Source organism: Mauremys reevesii, linkage group 6 (assembly GCF_016161935.1).
Source record: "Mauremys reevesii isolate NIE-2019 linkage group 6, ASM1616193v1, whole genome shotgun sequence".
NCBI classification, from domain to species: Eukaryota; Metazoa; Chordata; order Testudines; family Geoemydidae; genus Mauremys; species Mauremys reevesii.
Window position 1 is genome coordinate 119,658,134 of NC_052628.1, and position 21,598 is coordinate 119,679,731.

Here is a 21,598-nt window from a genome sequence, read left to right on the forward strand (position 1 = left end):
ATTCTTAGTGCTGAGCAGCTGTCCTTTAAAGTTCAGGCCCCTGTTAAGGTGATTTAAGTTGGGCACAGCATAAATGAGGCAGCCAAACATTGCTAGTTGCTTTTAAAAATCTTGGCCTGAATTTTCACATCCCATTTAGTTAGTTCGCAGTTTCAGTATAAATACACTTAATGCAAATGAAGAGATAGTTATACAAGGGAACGTGAAGTAGCTCCATCTTAGATGCAGTACATGCTGACAACTGGCTAGTCCTATGCTCTTTACTCAGGCAAAACTCCCATGCAAAGAAACGCAGCATCAGAGCCCCATAGCGTAAATGAAATATATGTTAAAACCACTTTTGTAATATTGTATTTGGCTAGTACAATGGTCTCCATAGCCATGAATTAGTGACTATTACACTGGCAATACTGTAACTGACCCTAGTGCGGGTCAGTTGTGGTACCCCCCTAGATGTTTGGTAGCATGCTGAGTGCAGCATTCGCTCTGAGGCACTAGAGCTGTCTATTTTTTTGGGACGTATTCCTGAAGGTTTCATCACATGACGTAATCTTTAGTTACATATTAATCTATAATTCCTGGAGATTCCACGACAATCCTAGAGGGATGGCAACCCTGTGAGGCACATGCCATTGTAGGTACTCCAACCGCTAGGCCTTTCAAGCTCTGGCCCTCAGTGGGTGCCCATACTCACTTCCCAGAAGCCCATGTTTAACAAAGGAGGCTTTTCTAGGACTGCTGGACATAAGTACTGCAACTTCCCCAGGCACTACTGCTTTGGGTTACCAACAAAAAATGATCAACCCATAACAGGCCCCAGCCCAGCCCCTAAGAAAACTCCAGTCCAGTCGGATGAAGGTGCGGGCCTGCCAGCCCAGTGCTAGGGATGCTCAATCCAGGCCACCCCTTGCCCTGGAGGCAATCATGCATCAGCCTGCAGCTCCCCTGGACAGAATCCAGTCCTTTAATCCCACATCTGTAGCCTCATTCGGGCCCATTCACAGAGCTCTCTATTTGTAGGCTACTAGGTTATCCACCAGCTGCAGCTACCAGGGGCCCCCTTGCCAGCAAAGGGCTGCATCCCAGGTTGGTTCTCAGACCTTCAGTCCCAGCTCCTAAACTGCCTGGCTTTGTCACTGCTGCTCCCACTCCCTCTGGTGCCAAATCCCCCTAACTTCCCTTTCCCAGACTGGAGCAATTATGGAGCCCTCTGCTAGCTGGATGTTGCCTGGGGGAGGTATCCAGTAAGGAGCCAGCAGTGTTTCATTCACAAAGAGGGTAGCTGAAGTGTAGAACAAGTGTAACTTTATTATGCCCTTTGATGTGATTTGCCACCTCTGAGATACAAACCAATGGAACATCTGGGATAATCCTGAGCTCCTAAAACTGGACAGCTGGCCATGTGCACAAAGCAGCCATTCAGAGGTCCCAGGCTGGCTACCTCAAACAGGATGATCCCAGGACAACCTGGACAGGTGGCCGGCCCACCTGTGGAATGCCCTGTCCATGTGGCTGAGCTGCTGCCAGCCTAATTCCCCAGGTTCCCTGTTCCACTGGTGTCCTGTCAATAACAGTCCCTCCAGGGAACACTGGCCCTCTTGACCCCAGTTCCACAGATCATGATACAAGCAGGTTCCTTACGATACTTTTCATGTCATTTTCTGCTATGGCTTGTATTAACTAGGCCAGAGAGAGAGAGAGAGAGAGAGTATTCACTGCAAAAAAAAATATGGCTAGGAAAGCCAGCATTAGATGACAGGAGCACTCTCCGGTGCCTTTTATCAGTAACATGACAGTGTTTTAGGATGTTAAACTTACTGAATGATGCAAAAATACTGTAGCTGTGTTGGCTCTGCCACGTGCCAATTGTATTATTTCCGGACTATCTTGGTAAACCTCTTGATTCTCTCTCTCATATACTATAGGCTCTCAATACTTTCTGCTGCAGTACATGGGTACTGGACCTGCAGTAAATTAAAGAGAGGATTACCTACTTTGTAATACCCAAACCTCTCTGAGTGACTGGGGGATGCAAATCAAGAACTGGAGCAAGTGTTGTGTAAATAAGATCCCCACCTCCTGCACTCTCCTATTCCTTGTCCAGAATCTGTCCCTCTTCCCACAACCTCACACTGAGGCTGCAAGAGTTCCTACAGCTTTGCATAGGTACAAGAGCGGGAGGAAAAGTCCAACTGTCCTGTGTCATCCCCGAGGCCCCAATCCAACAGGGAGCCCTGTGATGGCCCCACTGCAGTCAGTTGGGCTCTGCATGGGCACAGGGGGTCAACGTCACAGAGACCATTACAGATTTGGAGTGACCAAGACATGCTGAAGCAGGGCAGGGTAGAGAGTGTTGCCTCTGCCACTGCCTAATCTTCAGTGGTAATAGTGGGGTAAGCAGGGGCCTGCTCTCAAATGCTGCAGAGATGTGGCGAGAGCTCCCTCAGTCTTTGAAGTAGGAGAGGATGCCTCGGTCCACATACCTGATGAGGCGGGGAGGGTGGCAAAGCAAGAGGGTTCATCTATATAGGATTCTTTCTTCTTTCTGTTTTAGTACAGATTGAACTGTGGGCTGCTGAAAACATCATTATAGTGTAATACCTCTGTAGAAGTCAATTAAAAGGCTAAGGATTCTGCATAAATAAAGCCCTGCAAGACTGCAGATATCCACGGACCGTTTTTGCGGCGTGCGGATCGGATGCAGATACAAATGTTATATCTATGCAGGGCGCTACGCATAAAGGATCGTTAATCCCCAAAACACTTTAAATCCAAATTTGCATTTCTTGTGCAGCCATGAGAAACGTTCAGAATATATCTTTAAAAAAAGGCTAATTAACTCTGAAAGATCATTCAGACTTTTCATTCCAGTGAATGCATTTTCATGTACTATTAAAGAAATCATATCAGGGACCAAAGAAATGTGCAAAGGACACAGTGCACTAATCTATAGTGACATTTTTAAACATGCAAAGAGTTTTAAATAATGTGCACAATATACATAAATATTTGATGTGCAGAAAATTATGAAAACAGCTTAAGTCTGCCAGGAATTCAGTCCAGAGTCCCTCCCAGCTGCTGCTTTTACCTCCGATCAGCATTTCAAGTTACAATCTCAGGGTTGTACTGGTAATCTGAGAAGAGGGCATACTGCAATTATGTATGTCACTGGTGCTTTGAGAGACCATGACTCACTGTTGCAGCACAACCCATTTTGGGGACTTACTGTAATTCATACAACATTCTTTTGCTTTCCACAAAACTCAGTGAAGTGAGACACTGGAATCTTCCTGAAGACAAACCCTGCAGTCGTTATTCAAGACTGACTCAGGCAAAACTCCCCTTCCAGTAGATAAAGATCGTAACTAAATAAACACTTTAATATTTGTCCTGTTAAAGCCTTTATGTTCACAACTGCTAAAAAGTGCACCTGAGAAAGGGTAGGGTTCAGAGTAGTAGCCGTGTTAGTCACTACAAAACATCATTTTCCCTCTGTTGATACTCACACCTTCTGGTCAACATGGGCCACATCTACCATGATTGAATTGTTAGCACTGACGCCCCCCGTAAGGCAACTCCCATCTTTTCATGTGCTGTGTATTTATACCTGCCTACTGTATCTTCCACTCCATGCAGCTGATGAATTGGGTTCTAGCCCTCGAAAGCTTATGCCCAAATAAATGTGTTAGTCTCTAAGGTGCCACAAGGACTCCTCATTGTTGTTGGGGGGTTTTGAGAAAAGGTATGCACTTGCCTCCAAAGAAAAGATGAGAATGCTCCAGTCCACATGCTCTCCCTTTACACATGCATCTACCCTTTTCTGGACACATGAAGCAGCAGGAGCAGAAATTAGTGCTAATATGCTTGCAATGGAAAGAGACAAAAGTGGAGGGGCACAGAGCCTCCCCACTTGCTATATTGATGTGTGTTCATCAATGCAATTTCGCTTGAGAAAATACCCCAGATGCCTGATGCCCACATGCTAGACAGGGTTGATATTTCGTTAGGACCAGATAATTTGCCCTACCAAAGCAGACTCTCAGCTCACCTATTGAGTGCAGTAGCCAGCCTTTGGTAAAGGCCAATATGTGATCCATCAAAGGAAGATTCATAATCATAAATACTAATCCTAGCCAACCACACATTCTTTATACATGCAACACAGCCGCAGAAAGATTTTCATGGGTGTTGTCCCCAAAGCAGAATTTTGCAGGACATTGATTATCATCGTTTTTATTACGGTTCGTGCCTCAAGACTCAAACCAAGACCCCATTTTGCTAGGAACTCGACAAACACAGAAGAGACAGTCCCTGCCCCACCTAGTTTATAACCCAAGAAGACAAGACAGCTGCAGGAAGTATTATCTCCATTTTACAAATGAGTAATTGAGGCACAGCGAAATTAACCACCTGATTCTGCAGTTTTCTTGATTGGGCAGCTAAGTCCCTTTTAAGTCAATCACATTTGAACATGTGCTTAAGTGTTTTCCTAAACTGGTGCCCAAAGTTATGCAGAAGTTTGTGGCAGAACCAGAAATTGAACCCAGATTTCTTGAGTTCCAGTCCAATGCCTTAATCAAAAGATGCTCAGCTCAAGCTTCTCTCCAGGCTGCCTATAGCTCCTTCACCCACTCCTAATTCTGGGACCTTCTTTCATGCTGTGCCTTATGTTTAGGGCAGCCTCCCAGTTTATTTGTCAAACAGCTTCCCTCTCCTCCTCCAGGGTATGTCTACAGCACAATAAAAAAACCTGTGGCCCCAAGGCCAAGCCTGGATCAATTGACTTGGGCTCAAGGAGCTTGGGCTGCAGGGCTAAAAATTGCAGTGTGGACATTAAGGTGATCAAGTGTTCAGTTTTCAACCAGAATACCTGGTCGAAAAGTGATCCTGACTGCTCCAGTCTGCACTGTTGACCAGATCGTTAACTGTCCGGTTGGCTGCGCTGTGCAGCAGGACTGGCAGGCTCCCTGCTAGCCTCTGCACCATGTGGCTCCCGGGAAGCAGCTGGCATGTCCCTCTCCGGCTCCTACGTGGAGGGGTAGCCAGGGGGCTCCACACGCTGCCCCTCCCACCCTCCAAACTCTTCGATCCCAGCCCGGAGCACCCCCTGCACCCTAAACACCTCATCCGCAGTCCCACCCCAGAGCCTACACCCCCAGTTGGAGCCTCACCCTCCCCTGCCTCAGCCCAGAGCTCCCTCCCACACTCCAAACCCCTCAGCCCCAGCCCAGAGCCCCCTCCTGTACCCCAAATTCCTCATCCTTGGCCCCACATCAGAGGCCACAACCCCAGCCAGAGTCCCCTCATGCTAACCCCCTACCAGAACCCCCTGCCCCCTCCCACACCCCGAACCCCTCATTTCTGCCCCCATCCTGGAGCCCACACCCCCAGCCCTCACCCCCTCCAGCCCCCTGAGTGAGTGAGGGTGGGGAGAGTGAGTGATGGATGGAGTGGCGTGAGTAGAAAGTTGGCAACCCTAGTGGACATTCAGGCTTGGGCTAGAGCACGTGGGCCGGATCCAGCCCCTCAGGACTTTGGATCCAGCCTGCAGATTTGCCACCCCCATGGTGCCGTGGGCCCCGCGCTGCTCCGGGAAGCAGCCAGCACCACATCCCTGTGGCCCCTGGGGGAGAGGGGGCAGAGGGCTCCGTGCGCTGCTCTTGCCTGCGGGTTCCTCCCTCGAAGCTCCCATTGGCCAGGAACGGGGAACTGCAGCCAATGGGAGCTTCAGGGGAGGTACCCACAGGCGCGGAGCCCTCTGCCCCCCTCCTCCCCTAGGGGCTGCAGGGAAGTGGTGCCGGCCGCTTCCCGGAATAGCGTGGGGCCGGAGCCAGGGCAGGCAGGCAGGGAGCCTGCCCTGGCCTCGGTGTGTGCCGCTGCCACCCCGGAGCCACTCCAGGTAAGCGGCACTAGGCTGGAGCCCACACCCCAAACCCTTCCTGCACCCCTCACCCCAACCCCCTGCCCTGAGCCCCCTGCCGCACCCTGGACCCCTCCTGCACCCCAAGCCCCTGCCCTGAGCCCCCTCCTGCACTCCACACCCCTCCTTCACCCCTACCCTGAGCCCCCTCCCACACTGTGTACCCCTCCTGCACCCCAACCCCCTGCCCTGAGCCCCCTCCTGCACTCTGCACCCCTCCCGCACCCCAACCCCCTCCCTGCACTCAGCCCCCTGCCCTGAGCCCCCTCCTGCACCCCAAGCCCGTTCCCTGAGCCCCCGCATACATCCCGCACCCCTCCTGTGCCCCAACCTCTTGCCCTGAGCCCCTTCCTGCACACCACACTCCCTCCTGCACCCCAGCTCTGTGCCCCAGCCCTACATTCATGGCCCTGCAAGCAATTTCCCCACCCCAGTGTGGCTCTCAAGCCAAAAAGTTTGCCTGCCCCTGGGCTAGAGCATCTGCGCTGCCATTTTTTAGCGCCACAGCCCGAGACCCAGTCAGCTGACTTGGGCCAACCTTGGCCGCTCCACAGCTCTTTTATTGCAGTGTAGACATTTCATTCATTCATGCCCGTCACCCCAACCGGGGTATGGGAGAAATTAGAAGGAGAAGGTGGGGCTGGATAGGACATACACTACGCAAGCAGCCAACCAACATCACCAGACAGGCACTGCGGTGGAACCCCCAAGGCAAGCGGAAAAGAGGCCGCCCAAGAAATACCTGGCGACGCGACCTTCAGGTTGATAGCAAAAAAATGGGCTATACCTGGAACCAGCTAGAGTGTAGACATACATACCCTTAAAATCCAAGCAGTTTCTATGCTGAGTATGTCCCCCTGTGTATGGAGCTGTATTTTACCAGCTAGTTATCCAACTTGTAAACTGACAACTATCTGGGGTATTATTCATTCTGTACATTTTTCCGGCTTACTAGCAATGTGAATCTAGTACAAGGTATCCAAAATTATTATGAACAGCCCTCCGGTTCCAGCCCCTGTCTACATGAGATCTTTAAATTAATGCAGTTTCTGTTATCCTGAGTCACAGAGGTAGAGAGATACAGTAACACCTCAGTGTTACGGACACCTCTGCAATGGAGGTTGTTCATAACTCTGAAATGTTTGCAACTCTGAACAAAACGTTATGGTTGTTCTTTCAAAAGTTTACAACTGAACACGGCCTTAATACAGCTTTGAAACTTTACTATGCAAAAGGAAAAACACTGCTTTTAGCCATCTTAATTTAAATGAAACAAGCACATAAACAGTTCTCTTATCTTGTCAAATCTTTTTTTAAGCTTTCCCTTTTTTAGTAGTTTTATGTTTAACACAGTTCTGTACTGTATTTGGTGTGTTTTTGTTTTTGTTTCTTTTGGGTCTCTGCTGCCGCCTGCTTGCATACTTCTGTTTCCAGACAAGGTGTGTGGTTGACTGATCCATTCGTAACTCTGGTGTTCGTAACTCTGAAGTTCTACTGTAAATGTTTCTGATACTAAGAAATGTATGTACACTATTCTTACGAGCATTGGTACAATTTAGTATCCTGATCCTGCAATTTAATCCACTCAAGCAGACCCTTCCAAAGGGCCCAGCCAGGGCCGTCCTTAGGCATACGCAGCATATGCAGCTCCGTAGGGCACCATGAAATTTGGGGCACCAAATTTCATGGTGCCCTAGGCTGCATACACAGCAGCACCAGCCTCGGCAACCAGCCCTATCCCCCAGCCTGTGCCCACTGCAAGGGGCAGGGCCATCCCTGGGGTGGGGGGGGGCAGACAACTCCCTCCACCTCACCTCTTACTCTTCCCCCCTGCTCCACCTCCATTCCACCTCTTCCCCCAGCGACCCCACACTCATCGGCGGTAGGAAGCGGAGCAACGCCGCCCCAGCCTGCTCCACTTCCCTTGCCCCGGCTGTGTTGCTGGGGGAGGAGGGGTTAGGGAAAGGTTCCCCCCCAGCGCCGCACCTGGGAGCTGGCAGAGTAGAGCGGGCTGGGGCCAGGCTGCTCCACTTCCTGCCGCTGCTGGTGAGTGTGTGTGTGGGGGGGATCCCTTTCCCCAAGCCCCCTCCCCTGAGTGACACGGCTGGGCCAGGGTGAGGGAAGTGGAGTGGGCTGCTCCCAGCCCCCCACTAATCCTCTGGGCCACTCTGGGCCTGTGGGGCCCCCAAAAGTGCCCTCCCCCTGCTCATGTCTCCCAGACTCTGGTGGGGGGGAGGCCTGGGGCTGTGTAGGGCATGTAAATGGCCAGGGATAGCCCTGGGCCCAGCCCTGTGGATCTGATTGCAGGATTGGGGCCGGGTTGTGCTGCAGTGTGGTACAAACTCATTTCCACCAGGCAGTGGAGAAGGGACTGTAGTGACATCTGTGCATGGGCCAGCCCTAGGCCTCGGCTTTGAGACTGAGGGTCCTCCTCTCTGCACACCACAGGAGAACGGCCATGTCCTGGGTGCCAGGGAGCGTACTGCAGTGGGGGCCTCCTATGACATTGATGCAGATGGACCCACTCACAGCAACCTTGTGGGCACCAAGGGTTCAAAAACCCTGAGAGCCCTGTGATGTTAAACACTGTCCAGCTTGGGCTCTTGCTGGCCTCTGGCATCACAGCCTCCCCTGGGAGCCGCGGGTTCAAGCTTCTCTCCACAGCGGCGAAGGCTGGAAGCTCCTTTTTAAACTGGGGGCCAGGATTCCCCTGTGGGCAGGGGCTCTCCGAGGACCAGTGGGGCGAGGGTGCCCACCCTGCCAGGGTCCCGGCCAGAGGGCAGTGCCTGGGCAGCTGGGCTGCAGCAAGGGCATGGGGGGGGAAATCACTGCCTGCCCCTCCCCAGCCACAGACATGAGTGGGGTGGGGGAGGAAGCAGCTGGCTGGGGGGGGGCTGTGCTCCCCCCTGTGAGAGGGAAGTGGCTGCAGGTGGGGGCACTGTGGGAAGTGTCCCTACCCCTCCCAGCGTGTGTGAGGCTGGGGTGAGGGGAGGAGCTACGCAGGGTGCCCCCCCCCCCGAGCTGTGAGGGGAAAGGCCGCGCGCCCAGGGCTTGTGGGCGGGGCTAAGCTCCCCCATGCGGGGGGCTGGGAGGGGCTCTCTGACGAGCCATCCGCCAGCCCCCCCACAACCTCGGCGGGTTGATGACTCGGCGCTCGCGGCCCGAGCCGGTGCCTGAACGTGCCGAGCGCATCCATCGCGGCCGGGACGCAGCGGAGGTGAGGCGCGAGCGCGAGCGGGCGGGGAGCGTCCGGGCTCGTTCCCGCCCGCGCGGCGGGGCTCTGGCGCCATCGCAGCCGGAGGCAGGGCCCCTCCCCGGCCACGGCGCGTCACAGGCCCGGGCGGGGGCGGGGAGACCCCCCCACGGCGGGGGGAGGGGCCCCAGCCCCTGCTGTCTGCGGGGTAAAGGGAATGACCCTCCCCCCCCACACAGACAGGACAGGGGGAGGGGACTCAGCCCCTGCTCTTAGTGGGGGGGAGATAAGGGGACCCCCCCACGCGCACACCGGATGGGGGAGGGGACTCAGCCCCTGCTCTCAGTGGGGGGGAGATAAGGGGACCACCCACACGCACACACACAGGATAGGGGAGGGGACTCAGCCCCTGCTCTCAGTGGGGAGGGGGAGATAAGGGGACCCCCCCCACACACAGATAGGACAGGGGGAGGGGACTCAGCCCCTGCTCTCAGTGGGGGGGAGATAAGGAGACCCCCCCACACACACACAGGATAGGGGAGGGGACTCAGCCCCTGCTCTCAGTGGGGGGAAGATAAGGGGACCCCCCCATGCGCACACAGGCTGGGGGGAGGGGACTCAGCCCCTGCTCTTAGTGGGGGGAGATAAGGGGACCCCCCACGTGCACACAGGCTGGGGGAGGGGACTCAGCCCTTGCTCTCAGTGGGGAGGGGGGAGATAAGGGGACACACTCAGGATTTGGAGGCAGGGGCTGGTGTTTCTCCTGGGCCCAGTTTCAGGTTGTCTATTCTTATTTGCACGCCCCTCCTGTGATTCCATAGGGCACAAAACTTGCCCCGTTTCCCTCGTGTTTTCTCCCTGGGTTAAAGAGCCACCTGCGTCTCTCCCAGGAGGTAGCGAACCCAAGGCAGGATAAAGCTCAGAAGGGCTGTCATTTACTTGTTTGTTAAATATTAACAAGGGGGGATCTTTCACTTCCTTATGAAGGCCGACACGCCCAGACTGGCTGCGGTCAAGGTGGGATGAGCTGATTTCCCATGATGAGTGCTGTCTGACTAGCTCTCCCTGATATTTAAAAAAGAGGGCTCCGTTGATCACAGCCTGGAGAGAGACGTGGTCATTCAGATATGAAGATCCCAAACTGGTGAAGACTACATAGCACAAAACCAACACCTTACATTCCACTGTTAATAATTCATTATGAAAGATGTTATACACTGAAGGCACTGAGTGTCCACCCCTCTGCTTGACTTATGTGGAATTGAGCATTTTCAGAATTGAGCATGTAAGACCTATTTAATTCGACGGCAGTTTTCCCATTGATTTCAGTACTGCAGAATAGGCACCTAATGCATAAAGTACAGGTATGTAACGTAAAGTATAAACAAGTTTTACAGGTTTTTACCTACACATTCCCTGCCAAGATGGGTCTGCATTCCGTGGCAGAGGTAGCTCCATTTTAACAGATTTAAAAATTTTATTAAGATGATGTTTTTTAAAAAAAAGTGAACGGTCCAGAGTTTAAGCATAGAAGTTTCTGGTTATCAGGGAATAACATACAGATTATTGAGGGGTGCGAAGTTCGGTTTAATATCGGGTGGCATAAGGAATACATAATCTGCAATATCCCCGATTGGAGGTAAAAGATTGATGGGTCAAAATACAGACATTGAGATATGAGGGTATGAAGTTTATAATGGCTACGTTTGGGTGTAGAATATAATGAGTGGCTATGATGATGAGGATGGATTGACCTTCATTTGGTGAGATTTAATGTTCAGGGAGTTTATGGTTCCAGTTCATATGATCCAACGGAGAAAGTCTCTTGGTCCCTTTCTCGTAGTCGAAGAACGATGTCACTCTGGCTCACGCCTCCTGGTACTGTCAGTGGCCGGTGATGTGTTCGATGTAGATGTCCCTGGACCATTAGTAGGACAGAGAGCTGCTTCAGAGCACAGAGCGAGGAAACAGCTAAAAGGGTTTTTGCCTATATCTTCACTGACAAAAAAGGTGTCTTTTTTTTACAGAAAGAGAGCTAAAGCACATTAGTTATCTCTCTGTAAAATCCTAATAGAGACAAGGCTCCGGAGTTTTTACCATGGTGGAGCTAGGTGAGGTCAAAGCCAGGTGGGGTTATTGTATTGACCTTGGCTAGCTGCATCACAGTGGAAATCTCCTGAGAGAACTTCAAACACACACAAATCTCAACCTCATCTCTTTTGAGCCTATAAGAAAAAATAAATTCTGTCTGTGCTCTTAAATTGCTCCTTGCACTGTGTCATCCAATTGAAAGATTCTGTTTCTTTAGAATGCAGAATCTGAGTACAAGGCCACCACTAAAGGCTTGTGTATAGACAAGCTTTAACTGTACTGACACACCTAGTATCATTGTACCAATAACTGCCCACATGAGGGTTTGTACTGATACAAGAATATGGGTTAAAAATAATCATACCCCTAACCGAAACAGTTATATCAGTACAAACAACTGTTCAGATCAGTCCTAATTGTTGTAGTTTCATTGTTGAATCCAAACATGTTATAGAGGTTAAACTCAAAACTAAAAATAATGCTTCTGCGGGTTGATTGAAACCTATTAACACTAAATATAACTGAAATGCTCTTCTACAGTATGAATTTCTTTTGTTTCTAGCCAACTCAGAGCAGGTGTCATAACAATCTGCCTTTGATCTCCGCTGATACTTTACAAACTATTTGTAAGAGGCCATTGCTGTAGCAGGCAGAAACTGATCATTAAGTTTAAAATGTGTTGCTATGCAGATGTGTAATCTGTCTACTTAATTTTCTACAGATTGGTAATTATTGTGTGTCTCAAGAGATTCTTTGACTTCTGGCATCCTCAGGGTAAATTCTTTCCTCATCTAGGGAGGGTGATTTTATCTGGATCTTAGTTGAATGGCCTTAGGATATTAAAATACGAGTTTTTTCCAAAAGGGCCTGGAAAGACAGAATACTTAACTGAATGGAAAGATAGAATACTTAATTGAACCAATACTACTTTTTAAACCTATTTTGCATAAATAAGCAGATAAAAATCCTGTCTCAAGGGAGTTGGGGTGTCTGATGTTTAGAGCACATAACTTGGAATAAGGAGACCTGGGATTTGTTCATGACTTTGCCACTCCTTCTCTCTGTATCCTTGGAAAAGTCAGTTCACTTCTTTGTGCCTAAGTTTCTACAACTGTAAATAGGGGAATACATATTCACTTTTATAAATCACTGTGAGACAGGCTCTGTGTATTTATAATTTATTAGTTAGACCAGAAGCTCTCAACCTTTTTCTTTCTGAGGCCCTCCAACGTGCTATAAAAACTCCATGGCCCACCTGTGCCACAATAACTGATTTTCTGCATATAAAAGCCAGGGCTGGCATTAGGGGGTAGCAAGCAGGGCAATTGCCTGGGGCCCCATGCCACAGGTGCCCCCATGAAGCTACATTGGTCAAGTTTTGGCTTCAACCCCAGGTGGGAGGGCTCAGGGACCTGGGCTTCAGCCCCATGTGTTGGGGCTTTGGCTTTCTGCTCTGGGCCCTAGATAATCTAATGCTGGCCCTGGTTGGAGACCCCCCCATGAAACCTGCTTGAGGCCCCCTAGGGGGCCCTCTGACCCTTGTTTGAGAACCACTGCGTTAGACAATATCAGAGACAATCTTGTAATGACTAAAGGGGTGTCATAAAAATTACTTGCAGATTTTGAGCATGTTATTTTTAACTCTGACATCTGTTTTTCATAGATGAAGGGATGTTGTCCTCCTTAGAAAAAAGTTTATAATGATCTGTTTTAAAAAAAAACAAACCCAGAAGGCAGTAGTTCTGTTATAACAGTGATATATGAATCAAGTTAATTTATTATACATCTACTAAGCATATAGGAGGAGAAAGAATTAGTCCTTATAGATTTCATTTAGCAATATAGGACTATGTGCTGTATGACCTTTGCAACAGAACAATGTTGCTAGAATTGTTGCAGGGTCCTCCCGTCATATCCTCAAGGAAAGAAGTTGTTCTCAAACATTATACCTTTTAAAAAGGCATAACTGTTAAAGGAAATTAAATCCAAGACTAATTTTTGACTTTTGCTGAGACATAGTATCGATAGCAGAGATACAGAACTTTGCAGCTGGAGAAAATGACAATCTCACTGAAGGATTGGAATCCAAGCTATTAAATTTCTAAAATAGTCATTAATTAATATTTAATTGTTTTTTAAATAGTGATTGGGTGTAACAGTGGTGTCTCAATCCAAATTGAAAGAATATGACTGTGGTGCCATTTAATACAGTTCTGAACTTGGTTAGGAATTTTTTTTATTTATTGGTGTTTATTGCCCTCACAAAACAAAGCACTCGAGTTCTGTTTGAGTTTTTTTTTTCAGAGTCATACAGGCCACATCTGTGGCTTTTAATCACATATTTTGTCCCACTGACTTTTCTGCAGGATGGAGCTGTAATCGCTTTAGCATTACATGTGTCATTATACTAAGGCATTTTTGTTCACTGTACACAGGAAAACTTCACTAATGATAGGGGGAAATCCCTGGAAAGTTGCTGAATTTTGTGAATTAGTAAATAAGAGCCTGTACCTGCAAACATTTAGCTACCAGAAGTACTGTTTACTTCCGTAAGTAATCCCACCGTTGTACTGCACTAAGCGGTGCTAGGAGTAGAAAGCATCAGTACTGTTTGCAGGATCAGGCCCTAAAAACACAATGAAAATGATTGTATAATGAATCACCAAACATTCTTTGTTCCCTTATTTTGGCAACTAATTGCGTTTTAGTTATTAATGATACTTACTTGTTCTGTACCTTTTCTTTAGAAAAGGTCTTTGCATCATAGCAGCTCATTACAGCTTTGCTATTAAATGTTTGCGGAGGGGTTGGGAGAAACTGCTTTTTTTCTTCTTCTGCCAAATATAAATTATGTGCATTAGTGAGCTTCCTTGAGTATTGTTTCAGTGTTAGGAAAGCCCTATTTCTGTGAGGTCTTGGATTTAAAATGTTAAAAAAAAAACAACAAAAACCTCAGGATGGTGCTTCGTTGTGTGATGTAGCACAACATTTTCTTCTTCTCCAAGAGGAAAGAATTTGAAACCAAGCCTTTTACTTAAAGTTGACCATTTTTTCTAGTCAAGTTATCCCTGTCTACACTGGAACGCATCCAGCTAAAATTGAACTAAAGGTATTACTGTACATCTACACTAGGTAAAAGGCTGGGTTTAAATTGGATTTAGCAAGCATGTATGTTTAAACCCAGTTTAAGCAAGACCATTTTTCCTTGTCAAGATAAAGTTTATATAGAGCTTTTAGGCTTAGTTTATCCTTAATGCATTTGTAAAAGTTGGGCTAAGAACCTAAGGATATTTTCCAACCATTACTAAATCATCTCACTCATGTCCTTGGTACACATTGGGGCCAATGGCTATTTTTTGTCTGCAGTTCACAGCCTTCTTAGCCCTGGTCTACACTACAGGGTTAGGTCGAATTTAGCCGCATTAGATTGATTTTAAAGTAACTCCGTTCCATTGACCTAAAATCGACTTCTGTAGTCCTCCCCAATGAGGGGAGTAGCACTAAAATCGATCTTGCTGGGTCAAATTTGGGGTAGTATGGAAACAAATCAACGTTATTGGCCTCCAGGAGCTATCCCAGAGTGCTCCAAAGTGACCGCTCTGGACAGCACTTCCAACTCCGATGCACTAGCTGAGTACACAGGAAAAGCCCCGGGAACTTTTGAATTTCATTTCCTGCTTGGTCAGCGTGGCAAGCTCAGCAGCACAGGTGACCAGGCAGTCCCCCCCAGAATCGCAAACGAGCTCCAGCATGGAGCGAAAGGGAGACACTGGATCTGATTGCTGTATGGGGAGAAGAATCAGTGCAGACAGAACTCTGATAAAAAAGAAGAAATGCTAATATATATGCCAAAATTGCAGAGGGCATGATGGACAGAGGCTACAGCAGGGACACACAGCAGTGCCGCGTGAAAGTCAAGATGCTCAGGCAAGCCTACCAAAAGACAAAGGAGGCAAATGGTTGCTCTGGGTCAGAGCCCCATATGTGCTGCTTCTATGATCAGCTGCATGGCATTCTAGAGGGGGACCCTATCATTACCTCACTACCCACTGACGGTGGACACCTGCAAGGGGGGAGTCTCATGCAACACGGAGGAGGATTTTGTGAAAGAGGAGGAGGAGAATGTGCAGCAGGCAAGCGGTGAATCCATTCTCCCCAGCAGCCAGGATCTTTTCATCACCCTGGAGCCAATACCCTCTCAAGGTGGGATCCCTGAAGACGGAGGAGGCACCTCTGGTGAGTGCACATTTGTAACTACAGTACAGGGTTTAAAAGCAATTGTGTTTAACGTTTGATTTGCCCTGAAGACTTCGGATACATTCGCGGCCAGTACAGCTACTGGAAAAGACTGTTAACGTGTCTGGGGATGGAGCGTGAATCCTCCAGGGACATCTCCATGAAGCTCTCCTGGAGGTACTCTGAAAGCCTTTGCAGAAGGGTTCTGGCGAGGGCTGCCTTATTTCGTCCTCCACGGTAGGACACTTTACCACGCCAAGCCAGTAGCAAGTAGTCTGGTATCATTGCAGCACAAAGCATGGCAGCGAACGGGCCTGGGTTTTGGTTGCATTCAAGGAACATTAGGTCATATCTTTCTGTGTCAGCCTCAGCAGAGTGATATCATTCATAGTCACCTGGTTGAAATAGGGGAATTTTGGTAAGGAAACAGTGAAAGGACCCCATTCCTGTTGAGCTGTTAGCGCTTGGCTAAAAGGGATCATCCCTGAGAATAGCAATGCGGCAGGGAGAGGGGTGAAGGGATCATCCCAAATAGCCACGTGGAGGGGTAGGGGGAGGTGTGTGCTGCACATCCACCCGAAAACCGCAGCCCCTCCTTTTAAATAGCAAACCCAACCAGCATTGCTTGCTATGGGAAAGGAGGTTGCTGCAGTTTGAAAACATTCCCACGTGTTATGAAGGCGTTAGAAGCCAAACCCGCATACCCTTTGGCTTACCATGGCTTCCTGGAAACCGAATTCTGTTGCCCAGCCGTGTGTGATGTGTCACCATACCAGCAGGCGCTCAATATAAAAGGCAAAATGCGACCTTGTACCTAAAGCACATGTGCAGTCTACTGTGAATTGCTTGATTCACTGTGAAAGAGTCTCCCTTTTGTTCTCAGAAATGTATCCTCTTAAATTTTACTCTCCCTTTTTATCCCCCCGCAGGTGCAAATGTTTCTATGCTTCCCATATCATCTCCATCCCTGAGGTTATCGCATATTAGAAGGCGAAAAAAATGCACTTGCGATGATATGTTTTCTGAGCTCATGCAATCCTCCTGCACTGATAGGGCACAGCTGAATGCATGGAGGCATTCAGTGGCAGAGTCCAGGAAAGCATTAAGTGAGCGCAATGAGAAGACGCAGGAAGCAATGCTGAGGCTAATGCGGGAGCAAACGGACATGCTCAGGCATCTGGTGGAGTTGCAGGAAAGCTAACAAGAGAACAGACTGCTGCTGCATCCACTGTACAACCACCTGCCCTCCTCCCCAAGTTCCATAGCCTCCTCACCCAGATGCCCAAGAACACGGGGGGGAGGCTCCGGGCACCCAGCCACTCCACTCCAGAGGATGGCCCAAGGAACAGAAGGCTGTCATTAAAACAGTTTTGATTTGTAGTGTGGCTACAATAAGCAGTGTGGCCTTATCCTTCCCCACCCCACCCACTTGCACTCCCTTTTTTTTAATTAATAAAGAAAGAATGCATGTTTTCAAAACAATAGTGACTATTTCTTTTGCTAGCTGTGATCGAAGTGGGGAGGGTGGTTGGCTTACAGGAATTAAAATCAACAAAGGGGGTGGGTTTGCATCAAGGAGAAACACACACAATTGTCACACTGTAGCCTGCCCAGTCATGAAACTGGTTTTCAAAGCCTGTCTGATGCGCAGTGTGCCTATGTATGCTCTTCTAATCATCCTGGTGTCTGGCTGATCAAAATTGGCAGCCAGACGATTTGCCTCAACCTCCCACCCCGCCATAAATGTCTCCCCCTTACTCTCACAGATATTATGGAGCACACAGCAAGCAGTAATAACAATGGGAATATTGGTTGCACTGAGGTCTAACCTAGTCAGCAAACCGTGCCAGTGCACTTTTAAATGTCCAAAGGCACATTCTACCACCTTTCTGCACTTGTTCAGCCTCTAGTTGAACTGCTCCTTCTGTCCAGGCTGCCTGTGTACGGCTTCATGAGCCATGGGAGCAAGGGGTAGGCTGAGTCTCCAAGGATAACTATTGGCGTTTCAACATCCCCAACAGTAATTTCCTGGTCTGGGAAGTAAGTCCCTTCTTGCAGCTGCTCAAACAGCCTGGAGTTCCTAAAGATGCGAGCATCATGCACCTTTCCCAGCCATCCCACGTTGATGTCAGTGAAACGTCCCTTGTGATCCACCAGTGGTTGCAGCACCATTTAGAAGTACCCCTTCCAATTTATGTACTGGTTGGCAAGGTGGTCTGGTGCCAAGATAGAGATACGCGTTCCGTCTATCGGCCCAACACAGTTAGGGAATCCCATTGCAGCAAAGCCATCCACTATGACCTGCACATTTCCCAGAGTCACTACCCTTGATAGCAGAACGTCAGTGATTGCATTGGCTACTTGAATCACAGCAGTCCCCACAATAGATATGCCCACTCCAAATTGATTCTCGACTGACTGGTAGCAGTCAGGCATTGCAAGCTTCCACAGGGCTATCGCCATTTGCTTCTCAATTGTCAGGGTAGCTCTCATCTTGGTATTCCTGTGCTTCAGGGCTGGAGAAAGCAATTCACAGAGTTCCAGGAAAGTGGTCTTACACATGTGAAAGTTTCACAGCTACTGGGAATCATCCCATACCTGCAACACTATGCGATCCCACCAGTCTATGCTTGTTTGCCGGGCCCAGAATCGGCATTCTGCTGTATCAGTCAGCCCTAACGCTGCCATTATATCCCAATTGCCACATTCCGTGCTTTCAGTAACGTCTGTGTCCATATCCTCCTCACAATTTTCCTCGTGCTGCTGTCTCTTAGTCAGGTTCTGCACATACTGCAGTATAATGTGCGAGATGTTTACAATGCTCGCAACAGCAGCAGTGAGCTGAGCCGGCTCCATGCTATGGCATCTGCACGGGTAATCCAGGAAAAAAGGCGTGAAATGATTGCAGTTGCTTTCACGGAGGGGAGACTGATGACATGTACCCAAAACCACCCACGGCAATGTTTTTGCCCCATCAGGCATTGGGAGCTTAACCCAGAATTCCAATGGACAGCGGAGACTATGGGAACTGTGGGATAGCTTCCCAGAGTGCACTGCTTCATGAGTTGATGCTAGCCAAGGTAGTGAGGACGCGCTCCACCGACTTAATTGCTTAGTGGGGACATACACAATTGACTGTATAAAATCGATTTCTAAAAATTGACTTCTATAAAATCAACCTAATTTTGTAGTGTAGACATACCCTTAGTAGTGTAGGAGGTCCCATCACAGCTCTTCTGTCGCAGTATAGTTAAAACAGGTACCCTGCTGGCTTTCAGAACAATGCTAGTTAGGTTGCATCAAGCTCTCAAGAGTAGGGATTATCTTTGTTACTTCTCTGTACTGTGCCTGAGGGGACCATATCCTTGATTGCAGTTCCGAGGTTCTACCCCAAGGCTTTGGCTACACTTGCACTTCAAAGCGCTGCCGTGGCAGCGCTTTGAAGCGCTAAGTGTAGTCAAAGCGCCAGCGCTGGGAGAGAGCTCTCCCAGCGCTGTCCGTACTCCACCTCCCTGTGGGGAATAACGTACAGCGCTGGGAGCCGCGCTCCCAGCACTGGGGCTTTGACCACACTGGTGCTTTGCAGCGCCGCAATTTGCAGCACTGGAGAGGGTGTGTTTTCACACCCTGCTGCAGCGCTGCAAATTTGCAAGTGTAGCCAAGGCCTCACACAAATAACTAGAAAATTCCCTAAGGCAGTCTTCTTGCTGCTGAAGCAGGAGCCCTGATGAGTGCTTCTGATTGCTCACCATGAAAACAAGAAGCAGAGAGGCAAGGTATATGAAGTTGGAGTAGTGGCCCTGAGACTTGGTCCAAAAGAGGTTATTGGCGGTATTGATGGTAGTGATTTCAGATTTGGAAAAGATGAAAGGCAGGCTGGAAGGGATCCAGGATGGAGTTGAAGGAGAGAGATTTAAGGCAAAAGTTGTAGATGCGGGGGAGTGTGTTTGTCGGGTGGGGGGGGGTTCCATGAGTTTGGATTTGAAGGGAGATAAGGCAGTAGTTGGAGTCAATGAGAGAGCCTTTTTGAGGATGAGAACTCTCCTGGTCCCTGTAAATTCCCAAATTGCAGGATTTGCTGTGGAATCTGCACCTTGTGATAGCATTGTGGTCCTGAATCTTAACTTTTATTTAAATGAAATAAAATATTTCCTCATATTTACAAAGATATACTTGGGTCATGTTTTCAAGGTTAAGCCAATAGAGCGTTGCCTTGCTAAGTATGCAGATAGCCTGAAATGATATCTGAGAGTTACAAACTGCTTGATTCCTCTCAGTGGAGCAGCATTTCATTGGAAACCTAATGACAGTTTAGTGTTAGCACTATGTCATTGCTGATCATTTTTGCACAAAGATCTAGTTGATGTGCTTATCACAATCCCAGACAGCATCCTTCAACTGTATAGTTGCTAAAAGCCCCAGCTATTTCTTATTCATTCTCCCTTGACAACTTCTATAATGGATTTAAGTATTGTCAGTAGAAATATCGGCAGCACATTGAAAATGTGGGGATGGCATAAACTAAACTGAATTTAGTATCATGGTTTACAAAAGGGACTACTTTGCTGTGTCTATTCATGTTTATATTTCCTTCCTGATTTAAAAAGGGGAATATTTAATAATGAAGTTGCCACAAACTTTGCAGTCAGCTGCAGAACTTATTCACTCTGCTACAGGTGCATGGGGCCTTTGGGAAGACCCGACCATATTTGTATTCTGAGAGGAGAGAACCAGAGGGAGTAGAGAGGCTAAAGGGAGGGTTCATAGAATATCAGGGTTGGAAGGGACCTCAGGAGGTCATCTAGTCCAACCCCCTGCTCAAAGCAGGACCAATCCCCAGACAGATTTTTGCCCCAGATCCCTAAATGGCCCCCTCAAGATTGACCTTACAACTGTGGGTTTGGTAGGGCAATGCTCAAACCACTGAGCTATCCCTCCTACCCCATGAGTGAGCTTATGAAATAGTAGGGGGGAAGGGGACTCTGGAGCAGGTGACAGGGCTAGGGGAGAAGCCTTGCTGTTAGTGATGAGTCCTCTGAGTAGTATGGTTACTAAACTCAACTAATCAGCTGTAGAAGGTAGAATTAATGTCCAGCTGAGAAGATAATAGGCTATTGCTGCTTTAGAAATAGTGGAAATGTCTGTGGCTGTAAGTGGTCCCTTTTAGTATTGCTTTGCTTGCTCAAAACTTGGGGCAAACTTTGCCATCCCCTCCACTTGGGCTCATCTGACTTACTCTTGGCTCATGCAGTCTGGCTAGGGCCATTATCTGCTTGTTCAAAATATAGCTCCAGCAGTAATATCAATATTAACCTTCGCACAAACCTCGATTGTAGAGGGAATGTAAAAGGTTAAAAAAAAAAAAACAATCCAGGAGATTAAATATGGTGCAGGATGCCCATTAGATGAGACATTCAAGATAATCCATTGTAACGTAAGGTGTATTGTACCCTTGACATAACTTGGCCCACAGAGTACTAGAGGTTAGCTCTTTGTTTTGTTAGGTATTATGCTGTTTTAGCTGAGGAGTTAGAAACCAGTCTGTGCAGTGATTCAGGAGTTAACCATGATTTATAGTTTCTTTAAAAAAAAAAAAAAAAACCACCCAGCAGGGGTTGGAATTAGCCAGTGGTAGATAGGCGAGCTACTCTTTATACATTAATATTTAATCCTCTTTTACCTTCACTGCAGTTTGTGTAGAGGAAGCGAAAAGTTGGTGGAGTTAGCCTATGGAAGATAGCATAGCTTCTTTTTTCATATATATTCATTTTTAATCCTTTTTACTTTCACTGCAGTTTGCGTAGAGGAGAGCGAAAGGTAAGGTTTCTAATTGTATAAAAGAGAAAATAGATTTGTCATGCTGGAGACATAATTACATGAGTAGGAGTGGTAACCCCTTCCTGACACTGAGGGGAAGTAGAGCTCCTGTTTCGGGGCTTACCGTAATTAACCAGATCAGGTCTCTTACCCCATGGCTAGTTTGAAGTCTTGAGTTTAAAGCACTGAAACGCCTGAAGGAAACTAGTTCCTGACTGACTGATAGTATTTTGCAGCCCGCATAGCCAGAGCCCCTACATGTCACACGTCGGGGTTTTCAGAGGAAACTAGGTGCAATTGCTCTATAAAATTCCAGTTTGAGAAATGTTTCTGAGAAACGT

At 48.2% G+C, this 21,598-nt stretch overlaps 1 protein-coding gene across 6 annotated transcripts in view; it reads left to right on the top strand.

Annotated features, from left to right (window-relative positions):
* Positions 1-21,598, top strand: part of GNE (glucosamine (UDP-N-acetyl)-2-epimerase/N-acetylmannosamine kinase) — a 77,997-nt gene that overhangs the window by 8,586 nt on the left and 47,813 nt on the right. Inside the window, exon 1 of one of the 6 annotated variants that reach the window (XM_039544772.1) lies at positions 8,986-9,137. The exons of 4 other annotated variants lie outside the window; for them this stretch is intronic. In XM_039544772.1, coding sequence (XP_039400706.1) covers positions 9,063-9,137 — 75 coding nt within the window. In that variant the 5' untranslated portion in view covers positions 8,986-9,062. Of the gene's footprint in view, positions 1-8,985; positions 9,138-21,157; positions 21,258-21,598 lie in introns of those variants that run through there. One more of the 6 variants, XM_039544773.1, reaches the window with a different exon arrangement.